Consider the following 11,766-nt stretch of genomic DNA (forward strand, 5'->3'; position numbering starts at 1 on the left):
TCCCTATTGCACAACAAAACACTTTAACAATACAGCTAGTCTCCATTTGGGACAAGTGCAATAGTGCATCTGCATGCTTATATTGTGGAAATGGCCATGAATGGATTCTGAATAGATGATAAATGGATGCTGGATACAGGGCTGCACAGTGGCGCAGTTGGTAGAGCTGTTGCCTTGCAGCAAGAAGGTCCTGGGATCGATTCCCGGCCCGGGGTCTTTCTGCATGGAGTTTGCATGTTCTCCCTGTGCATGGTGGGTTCTCTCCGGGTTCTCCGGCTTCCTCCCACAGTCCAAAAACATGACTGTCAAGTTAATTGGGCTCTCTAAATTCTCCCTAGGTGTGAGTGTGTGTGTGAATGGTTGTTTGTCTTGTATGTCTTTGTGTTGCCCTGCGACAGACTGGCGACCTGTCCAGGGTGACCCCGCCTCTCGCCTGGAACGCAGCTGGAGATAAACACCAACAACCCTCCCGACCCCATTTAGGGAAGAAGGGTGTAAGAAAATGGATGGATGGATGGATGCTGGATTGCGATCAAATGGAGCTAATCAACAATTGAATCAGATTGAATGTAGCACTTGCAGCAAAAAGCCCATGAAGGAGAAGTCTTCTCAAATTGGAGACGTTGGCACAGAGGCCGATGGAGGGGATTTTTGTCTCTGTAGAGCTGAAATATTATCAACAAATGAGGTTGATGTCGCGTTTGATAATTGTGTGTTCCATGTAGAGGTTTTGGAAAATGGTGAGAAATAGGTTGTCAGGTAATTAGAGGTGTGGTTGAGGCATTGACCTCCTGTTAAACAATGGCCAACACTTTAAAAAAAATACTTCCCACCATCTAAACTGACGATAAAACTAAGACAAACCAAACAGCAAAAAAAAAAAAAAAAAAAAGAAAGAAAGAGTGTTGTGTATGTCATTTAAGTAAATGCTATTGTTAGAAATGGATACTGTTTTCACGTGGCCTCCCTGTGGCGTGTCCCTGCAGGGGGTCGTTCTCTGAGGTCTACATGGTGAGAGAGAAGAAAACGGGTCAGCTTTACGCCCTGAAGTGTCTGAAGAAGAAGCACCTCGCTCACAGCAATCTGGAAAATGAGATCAACGTACTGAAGAGGTAAAATTCACACATTTTCAGAGTAATTCCTGGAGAGGATTTGAATCAAATTTTAGTAAACAGAAAGACTGAAAAAGCGGACTGTTCCTTTTTCTTCACTGTTTTTATTAACTAATCTTTTTGTTTAGTTTAGCTCTTGTAAATAAAAGTTGAACAGCTAAAATGCATCTTTGTCTTTGTCTCACTTCCAGGATCAAACATGATAACGTCATAGGATTGGAGGATTTTTATGAAAGCCGAACACATTACTACCTTGTTATGCAACTGTAAGTGGACTCATTCCTTTTATCACATCACTATAGAACAATAGCAAAAAAAAAAAGATGAGAAAAATACATATTTTTTGGGTTTTTGTTGTTTTATAGCTAAATTTTCAGTATGCCACTACTAGTAAAGGCATTACCTTAAAGCTAATGTTGATTATAATTATAGCTTCTGATAAAAATACATTTTAAATGTGATTGTTAAAACAAAATCAGCCAATGACAAATGCCTTGGAGCAAAGGATGCAGAAAAGTCAATACTTGTACATGACAGACATCACAGCAGATTTCTAGAGAGGTTGAAAATCTGACCTTCCTTTTTTTGTGTCTGTGTTTCATGAACAGGGTGTCCGGCGGTGAACTGTTTGATCGCATTTTAGACAAAGGGGTTTACACTGAGAAGGACGCCAGCCAAGTGATCAAACAGGTGCTGGAGGCCGTCAGCTATCTTCATAAAAACAGCATAGTGCACAGAGATCTGAAGGTAAACACACACACACACACACACACACCTACGCACGCACACACACACACACACACACACACACACACACACACACACACACACACACACACACACACACAAACAGCCTGTGCAGATACAACCTTTCACTAGTTGGAATTTGTGTCTGTTTTTTCCTCATACTTTTCACTATAAAGATCATGTTCAGTGACTCACTGAAAAGTCACATCCAGAAAATAATAATAATAATAATAATAATAATAATAATAATAATAATAATAATAATAATAATAATAATAATAATAATAATAATAATGAAAAACTGTTTAAATCAGTATTGTAAATGCTCACTATTTATGGTAGATAAAACTAAAGTAAATAAAGTAGGCCGGCTGTGATTACCAGATCCATGCGTAATTAAAAGTTTAGTACAAATGTGTCACAAGGATTTGAATAAATAAAATGCCACTGAAATTGTAATGTTGTATATTTGCACTTACTCTTTCAGTGTTAAAATATATTCAGAATACATTTTTAACCCAAAGAAAATGTCATTGTTATTCTTTTTGACATGGTTAAAATTTAATTTCTTATTTTCACTTCAAGCTCAAAACAAAAAAAACAAAACATATTACTACTTCAAAGTGATCACATTTTCAATAGCTGGTTTATCAGTTTAACTTTTCAGTGTTTAAAGATTATGTACATAAAAAATTAGAGTTTTTAAAATTCAAACGCAATAGTTCAATCTGATCATCCTAGAGACAAACATTTACTTCCATATTTAGGCTGTTATACTTTCGACCACCATCAAATCTGGTTCCTGTGGTTCCAGGTATTTATGAGGTTAGTAAAGTTCTCATCTTTTTTGTTTCTTTGTCTGTTTGCACAGCCTGAGAACCTGCTGTACTACAACATGGACGAGAATGCTAAGATCATGGTCAGTGACTTTGGTCTGTCTAAGACACTTGGGCATGGAGTCATGTCTACAGCCTGTGGCACTCCAGGTTATGTTGGTGAGTGAATCTGAAGGTTTGCCTGCTTTATAAACCTTGTGTGAAAACTGCCTTCATGTAATGTATTTGTTGATTTTCAGCAGTGCAACTCCAGCTGAAATTAGAATCTGTTCATTTGTAAAGTACACCCCTGATGAAGGCAACAAGTTTACACACAATTTACTATCTTTGAGCACAACTTTTATCTGTCAATCTTTACAAGTTTATTTCAGAGACAAAAGTGGTTCAAAACTCCAGTAAAGTAAAAACAAATTACATGAACAGAATAGAACATAAAATGAAACTTTTATCCTCTTGACATAAAAAGAAAAGTTATATTATTATGTTATAGTAAATGCTAGATTATTCAAGATATAGAAAAGACCAAAGAGGTCAGCCAGTTAAACAGAATCTATTTTGGTAGTAAAATCACAGAGTAGTGAGATGCAAACTTTAAAAAGACCCATTGATTTCCAGTATATTTCACAAAAGTCCAAATTATGTGTCTGAGTTTTGAGGCTTCGGTCTGAAGAAAACAGGACTTTATTTCATGCCAACAGTTTTCTTTGTGTAACATGATAGCCTGACATCCTAGATGGGAAGTGCTCTTTAACCTGAATGTTGTCCACTGTTTTTCATTTAAGCTCCTGAGGTTTTGGCTCAGAAGCCCTACAGCAAAGCAGTGGACTGCTGGTCCATCGGCGTTATCACATACATCCTGTAAGTATGTTTCACCACAGTAAATTTAACTCTGGTCATAATCAGGTTGTCAGCAGAGCTTCAAAATGCAAAAAGAACAAGAGAATAAGAGGGGGGAGGGAACATAGTACAGGCAAATGATTCATGACTGCATTTAAAGAATCACTAAACACCTGTTCAATTTTTTTGCAAACAAACTATAAATTGGACCTTTAAGTTTGTGTGCAAAGTTTTACATTTTTATGTTTAAATCTCCAATATTTTGCCTAAAACCCTCTGCTCATCCTCACACTTGACTCTACCTGCTCTTCAGTGTCTCTTGGCTCCGTCCATCAAAATGGGAAACAATCGGATCAAGAATGTGCATGCAAATATTTTGAAGTGATCAAGAAGAACGGTCAGGCTACTCATTGCTGAGACCTTTATTGACAATTTTAGTTCAGTTTTATTCTAAGGTTTTTCCTCAATTGTCGAAAAATCTGTTTTTGTGTAATCCTTCTGCTTCTTCTTTTTGCATTTTGAAATCAATTGACAATCCGTTTTTCACTCAGGCCGTATACAAAGTTTAAAATTCAGCAGTAGACACATGGAGGAGTCCAGTTGTTACGGAAAGTCGTTGGAGAACAGTGGCGAACAAAGCAGGGTTAGGCTATGGAACAACATTCCACCCACCCGTTATCTTACACTCTTATCCCTAGTGGGGTTGCGACGGATGCTGGTGCCTATCTCCAGCGGTCAACAACACCCTGGACAAGTTGCCATTTCATCACAGGGTATGGACTGGTAATGTTTTTGGACTGTGAGAGGAAGCCGGAGTATCCAGAGAAAACCCACTCATGCGAACTCCATGCAGAAAGACCCTGGGCCGGGATTCAAACCCGAGCAAAAGTGCTACCAACTGTGGAACTGTCCAGCCTGGAACGACAGTCCATGCTTTGAAAATCTGAATTAGCTCTGTTCAATCCATCAAATTGAAATGGAAAGAAGGAGGAGAGCATTGACACAGAAGCAGCCAGTGAGTCAGATGGAGGTTCAGGTGTTCGTAGCTCAGCTGGGGGAAACTGTCTACAGGACACCTGTTTGGTGTTCACTTTACAAATCTTATAAATCACAGAACTTTCATCCAGTTAATTTCGCTTCCAAACAACCAGGTTTTTTGTTCAGATCCATTGGTCACATTACCTGTTTGGATGGTAAATTACATGAGACACAGAAAACGGCAAAGGCACTCATGACGTAGCTAATTTTGCTCTATGTTCTGCAGACTCTGTGGCTACCCTCCGTTCTTTGAAGAAAACGAGACTCGTCTGTTTTCAAAGATTATGAGGGCTGAATATGCCTTCCATTCACCTTTCTGGGACGACATCTCTGAGTCAGGTAAGAAAAGAAGTCTTTCAGATTGCGACATGTCTATATCACCAATGGAAACACCAATACTATGGTAGGCCAGCTGACAGACGCCTCACCACTTGGCCCTTCAGAACGCTGATCCGACAAGTCTTGCATTGACTTTTCAGATTACTTTAAGAATAAAATTCTTTTGGTCTTTTCTTTGGTGATCAGTAAAGCACTTTGGGTTTCCTTGTGTGGCAGCGGTTCTATATAAATAAACTTGCTTCTCTTTGGCTTACATAGGGCAGGATTTGTTCACATAATCCTTAGGATTAGCATATTTAATGAAGCATACCGTGACATCAGCCTCAGGAGACATTTATAGTGGTTTGACCTGCTGGATTAAGCCAGATATAGTTACTGCACTCACTGAATGCCAGCTTGCACCTGACTACCTTACACTTGACAGCATTGTAGACAGATAAATGGTTATCTAGAAGATAATGGGTGATATTTTGTCTCTGTTTTGTGATTATTATTCAGGTAGTTTGTTGATGGATGAGGAGTTGTTTGTATCAGTGATTAAAATCAGAGAAGGAGAGCTCTCAGGCCTTTGCTGGCTCCAGAAGCCTTTGTTGCTCTGGGACAGATGCTTTGTTGACGTACAATTCGACCGTATAATAATTCTCCTTTCATAATGTTGTAACCCTGGAGAAACATCACAACCTGCGGATTAATCGCTCACAATGTTCCATCAGATTACCATAGCAACTCCAGCAGCTACGACCCCTTGCAGAGATTTTCTTTCTTCCTTTCAGACATTCTACACTAACCAGCAACATGTCATAAATAAGCATAAAAATTCATCCTGTCAAAAGCTTTGTAGAAATAAAAGACCTGAAATAATGGTTAAGTTCAAAAACACACAAGAGTAGAGACTCAATCATCCGCCTGATAAACAGTTACACCCCCGGTTGTAAAACCAACCTGCAGAAGCCCCAGTGGACTGCAGTGAGGAGCAGTTCCACAAGTTCCTCCACCAGAGCAGATCCTGTCATGACCCAGAGATCGGAGACTCGAGGGCCTCAAGGGCCTCAAGGGCCTCAAGGGCATGCCATCTTCCAGTAGAGGCTTGAAAAACCCAGGGGCCTCGCCTTCATCAAGCAGCCACCAGGAGGGAGCCGACATAACAGAGCAGCCAACCCCGGACACTGAGAACCACCAGCCTGCCGCTGGGTCCCTTCCACTGGCAGGGAGTGTGTGGGGCCTGCTCCTCCTCCCGGTCTCCAACCTCACATGCGGGGTGTGGAAAGACCCCAAGTCTCTCTCTGATGTTTCTAGAACGATATTTCTAGAATCTACCATGTGTTATAAGCCTGAAATACTTTTCTTAGACTAAACGTGTCAAGCAAATCATAGCACACTCTCTGACACTATTATGCTAAATTCACTCGGGCCACATCTTTCACATGCCTTTGTGTTTGTTGCTTGCTGAATTCAGTGTCTTGGCCAATATCTACAACATGGATTTAAACATTCAGCTTATGCTACGTGCTTGGCTAACTGATCAGAATACAGGGATACAATAAATATTTCTGTGCATTTTGTTTTCTTGTTGTAATTACCATCATATCACATGATCAGATTGCACAATATTGCAATTACAATGGACCATTTGTAATGTTGTTGTGCTTCATGGGCATTTCAGTGACTCTTAGTGATCTAAACTAGTGACTCTAAAAAAAACTCTTAAATAACACCAGCGCCACGTTTAGGACTGCAGATGTTTAAAACGTTCAGCTTTAGCAGCTTCAAGCATAAAGTTTCTGCCTCGTGTGTCAACAGCCAAAGACTTCATTCGGAACATGATGGAAAGAAACCCCACGAAACGCTTCACTACTGAACAGGCACTCCGCCATCCGTGGTGAGTTCTCCCTCTCAACCACAAACAGGTTCTGTAATCTGTTCTTCAGCCTGTTCCTGCTAACATGAACTGCTGATGTGATTTCAGGATTGCTGAAAACACAGCCAAAGACCTGGACATCTATCAGTCTGTCTGTGAACAGATGGGGAGAAACTTTGCCAAATCCAAATGGAAGGTTAGTGACGCTGCTGCATGCTGCTTTAACACCATAATTACATTTAAGATAATTGATAGGTAATAAAAGCACTTTATTGATCCCTGGAGAGGAGGGACAGGGACACATCACAGAATAACAATAAAAAAAGTATAGTAATAAACATAAACAATAAATACTATTGAGCCGTTTTAATCTTGAAGATACACGTACTTGGTCCAGAAAAGGACTGATAAAAATAAATGTTTGCTACTTCCCCCCAAAATTTCTATTTGTAGCTTTAAAATTGTGTATTTTAAACTTTGATAAATAAAAAGAAAGAAGTGAGATAGGAAAATCTTCATTTTTGATTTGACTGCATAATAGTTCTGCATACAAATAGTTGCCCAATAATTAGGCACACAATTAAGCTTTCCTCTTTTACTCCATTAAATATTCAGGTCTGAGGTTGAAGGGGCAGTGTTATGTGAAATTGACCCGTTTTGAGTTTTACCTCATGGTATAATGTTGTTCTGTCATCAAAAACATACCTGGAGTGGCGTTTGAGAAATCCTATAATCTCCCATGGCAACCATTCAGCTGTGTCTGGGTGGACTTAGCTCCGCCTTGGAGGTGCAGGACCTTCTCAGTAGCCGAGCTCCAGAGCGTTCCTCCTCACGGAGCAGTAATGTAACTAACAAACACCTGGTGGTACTGAGCTCATTATGAGCTACTTCTCAGTGCAACGCTGGTAAAAACGTTAACGCTTCAGAAATAGCAAAAGTTTTTAAGGAGACGGAGGCGTTATTTACAAAGTGAAATTTCTTTTGAGTCATATCTGTAGCTGCATAATTGTGCTATTGTGCTATAAAATGGCACTATGTGCCTGGAAAATACATAATACTGCCCCCTTAATACACAACATGCAATACGCCTCATAATTGTGCAAATACATTGTGTTGTAACTAGACTGAATTTGACTGTATGTGATTGTATTCAAGTATTACTCTATTTGAATATATTAAAATGAATTGGATTCAACTGAACAAAATGGGAACTGAACTAGATTTTGGTGTAACTGGGGCTGTTTATAATAATAATACTGTGAACTTGTGCTGTAAAAATAGAATAAATTACATTCAATTGACTTAATTTGAAGGATGAAAAGGGTTCAGAAGGAGTTATTTTCTAATATTAAACAATTAGTAATTGTTCTTTTCTCCACTCTCATGAAGTCCTTTCTCTCTGTGCGTTGTCCAATAGCAAGCCTTCAATGCAGCTTCAGTAATCCACCACATGATGAAACTGCAGCTGTCCCACAGCGAGCCCTTCCCCTCGCCCCTCTCTCTGCCCAACATCGTAGTGGAGTCTTCCTCTCAGTCCGACTCTGAGCTGCCGGATCCCTGCTGCGATAAGGGGGACCCCCTTGACCCTAACAGGAACCCGATTGTGACAGCGAGTCATTCACCGAGCGCTAACGCAGAGTCAGGCAGAGAGACGTGTCCGCTCCTCAGATCCAGTCACAGCGAACCTGGCGGGACGCCGACCGTCATGGCAGATCCAAGAGACGCCGCCCACAGCTTCCATTCAGAAGGGGACAGTCATTTCAGGCCGTCTCCCAGGTGAGAGCTGCTCCTCTTCCCAGTGATGTTTTCAGAACCCCCCCCCCAAAAAAGCAGTTTTTTTTAGATATACCGTGTGAAACTCTGTGTAAAGAAGTATGGAGCATGTTCTCGGTTTAAATATTTCTTGTGGCTTTATTGAGACAAGATTTACACCGGATGTCGGCAGCAACCCACAAAAACGAATTAGACTACAAATGAAGTTTGGGGTGAAAATTGGAACGACACAGGAGTGTTTATGGTAACTTGAACAAACTTTCAGAAGTGCATTAAATACTTTTTCACACCGCTCTTCAGTTCTTGCTACAGATTTTCTCCTTTATTTTTGGAAATCAATGAAAGGTTAGTTGGATAGAGTATAGAACCATTCTTCCTCCTGACATCACCTCCAAACAATCTACTGTTGGCCTCGTCTGACCAGACCAGACTATATTTCACTGTCCTAGTATTTCACTGGCTTGTCCAGATTTTCAGCAGGAAACTTTAAACAAGCGTCACCATTCTGTACTTCAGCCGTGGAGTCTTGAGCAGTGTGTTCCTTTGTGGATGAGTAGATCACCTGCTGTATTTATAGGGGGAAATGCTTGATAACTTTATCTCCTTTTCTTTCTCTTACATTATTGTTTTGACTCGTCTGTCAGAAGTTTTACAAAGGCCACCTGACCATTGCTAACTGGTTGTGAAATGTCCACCTCTGGATTATGGCTGAGCAGAACATTAGAGAGTTTAGACACGCAGCTGTAGTTGTTGCCATTAGCAACAGTAAGACTTTTTGTGAGGATTTCCTTTGTTTTACCAGCTGTCACAATAATTTGGTATGGAGGATTCTTCTGTTGATGTTATAAAAGCTGGTAGTGATTTTCACATAAAAGCTGGGAAGCTTTCTGAATAGTGACAGGTTTCAGTCGGTTTCTTGACTTCCCGTTACTTTCTCCACATCCTTTTCTTCATGTGTTCAGCACTTATTTCCCAACCCTCAAAGGTTTTACCCCTTTGAGGGTAAAACTTTTTCTTTCGGGAAATAAAAAGTTCCAAAAAAATTGGACTAACATTTTTGTTGAACTAACAAAAAAGTCAGTCCAACTTTTTTGGAGTAGTTTGGTTTGATACCTCATGAATGTATCAAACTGATGCTTGTGAATGTGTGAATTAATTGAGCTGATGTGAATTTTATCAATGCCCTCATTAGACAGAAAAACAGCGCTGCCATACCTTTTTTCAGATCGAACGCCACATTCCCAGGACGGCGCTCTCAGAATGCTCTGGTTTTGAGCTGCGCTGTTCATTTTGTTTTTCATTTAAATCTTTCTTTAAATGAATTCTTGTTGTGTGTTGCGGTCCAGCTTGGATGTTGTGAGTCAGAGGAAGGACCAGCCGTTTCAGTCTGGAGTCTGTACAGTCATGTGATGAACAGAGTTCCCTCTGAAGGTAAAATATCATCCCTCCTGTTGTAGCATTCAGATTATTATTCTTACTTTTTTGCCCTTTTCTGATTCTTGATTTGTTTTTCCGCAGTTATCCTCAGTCCTTGGTCCTCACAGGCGTCCTCCTCGACACGCCTGCTGCTGAACTCCATGGCTCTGTTTGCTGCAGATAACAAGCCCATTGGAGTTTGTTCTACGACTTCAGATTCAGAGACAGCATACACACATTAAGTTTTTAAAACTTAATAATATCAATAATATATTCAAAGATAGACACAGGTTGAAAATTATTATTCATTGATAATGAAGACCAGTACGTAACAAAACTCTGTGCTTGTCTTACATAGTCATAGATCATTTAAATGATGTCCTACATTTACTTACCACTGATATTTGAATTCGGTTGGAATTGGAATGGCATCATCATGTATTAACTTCCTGCCATTTGTGATCCGTTTGTGTCTGCTGTGTCTTTGCATACTTGCTCTGCTTGTCTTCTGTATTTCTGGCGTTGCCAGGAATCCAATGAAGGCCCCTGAAGAGTTCAAACTTGTTTTTGTCCTCCACTCTGAGTCGGTCATTTGCCATTTCTCACATGATCCCACCATGTTAAGTGATCTCATTTGTCACAAACTTCACCGCTGCATATGTCAGTGTATAAAAATACAGCTATAAGTGACAGTTTGAATGAGCTTATGGTAAATCATCGAAGCTCAGGCAGCCTGTGAAAGTGCTTAGGTGTCTGGACATGTACGTTTTGGATATTGACAGTCTTTTGGGCCTGCTCTGTGCTGCTCGTGCTGAATCCCGCTGACGCGGATGCTAGTAAAACTTTCCCACAGCATCACTGAATCCCATCAGAAGGCTGATTGCTGTGCTTTTCTCTCATACGTCTGTAAGCTGCTCTCATAACTAAAGTGCCACAAGCTGGTGAAAAGATGCTGTCAACACTAGAGATGCACCGATAACCCAATCTGTGGTCGATTTCAGTCTTTTTTTTTCTCTAAAGCTTTAATCTGCCAATAAAGACTTTAACACATCAGGATCTTTTAGAAGACATAATTAAGTCTTAAATATTTTAGTCCAGCCTTTGCGCCATAAATACTTATTTATCTTTATAAACCTGACTACAATATCTCACATCAGACATGCTGCCTCTGGGCTTAGACTCCCTTGAAATTCTTTAATATCAATGGTTTTTTATATCCTGGTAAAGTAAAAGTTAAACAAAAAAAGAAAATTAAAAGTATATTTGACCTGGTTAGTGCTTTAAACATAAACCTCTGTGTGTTTCTCCTGGAGAATTTGGATCATAAGTTGTACCAAACATTTCCAAATCCAAAAGGCTGTTATATTGTATAACAGCCTTTCTAGTACTTCAACGAGCATCTTTGCAAGTTTGAAAATAAGTTCACATGGCAGGATGTGATTTGATTCTCTTTTCGCACCAGAAAAGAAAACTGAGCAGCAGTATGGTATGCAAAGCCAGGCATTTTCAAACCGTCTCATTGATTCTGAAAATGGCTGACTTTGACTTTTCGTCTTTGTAAGAACGTCTGCATCACAAAGTGTTGGAGGCGCTTTCTGAATAGAAGCAGATCTGATCTCATTGTTGCTGAACGACGTTTCAACGTTCAGAGATTTGTACCAAATCGTTCCGACCAGCCGCCCATTTCTCGGTGCATCTCTAGTCGACACTAGTGATGCCATGTAAGACTGTATTTCCATATAGAGTACAGTGCATTTTTGTATTGTTTTCACATTAAATATATGGCAACTGTTGCTCCTGTTTCTCTTTG

At 40.0% G+C, this 11,766-nt stretch overlaps 1 protein-coding gene across 1 annotated transcript in view; it reads left to right on the plus strand.

Annotated features, from left to right (window-relative positions):
* LOC122833688 (calcium/calmodulin-dependent protein kinase type 1D-like) overlaps positions 1–11,678 on the plus strand; it is a 21,108-nt gene extending 9,430 nt beyond the window's left edge. The window contains exons 4-14 of the mRNA XM_044121473.1: positions 987–1,112; positions 1,304–1,378; positions 1,721–1,859; positions 2,731–2,854; positions 3,478–3,553; positions 4,797–4,909; positions 6,710–6,788; positions 6,876–6,963; positions 8,185–8,543; positions 9,887–9,971; positions 10,059–11,678. Of these exons, the coding sequence (XP_043977408.1) occupies positions 987–1,112; positions 1,304–1,378; positions 1,721–1,859; positions 2,731–2,854; positions 3,478–3,553; positions 4,797–4,909; positions 6,710–6,788; positions 6,876–6,963; positions 8,185–8,543; positions 9,887–9,950 (1,243 nt within the window). The 3' untranslated portion in view covers positions 9,951–9,971; positions 10,059–11,678. The remainder of the gene's footprint in view (positions 1–986; positions 1,113–1,303; positions 1,379–1,720; positions 1,860–2,730; positions 2,855–3,477; positions 3,554–4,796; positions 4,910–6,709; positions 6,789–6,875; positions 6,964–8,184; positions 8,544–9,886; positions 9,972–10,058) is intronic.
* The last annotated feature ends 88 nt before the right edge of the window (positions 11,679–11,766 follow it).

This window comes from Gambusia affinis, linkage group LG07 (genome assembly GCF_019740435.1).
Source record: "Gambusia affinis linkage group LG07, SWU_Gaff_1.0, whole genome shotgun sequence".
Taxonomy (NCBI): domain Eukaryota; kingdom Metazoa; phylum Chordata; class Actinopteri; order Cyprinodontiformes; family Poeciliidae; genus Gambusia; species Gambusia affinis.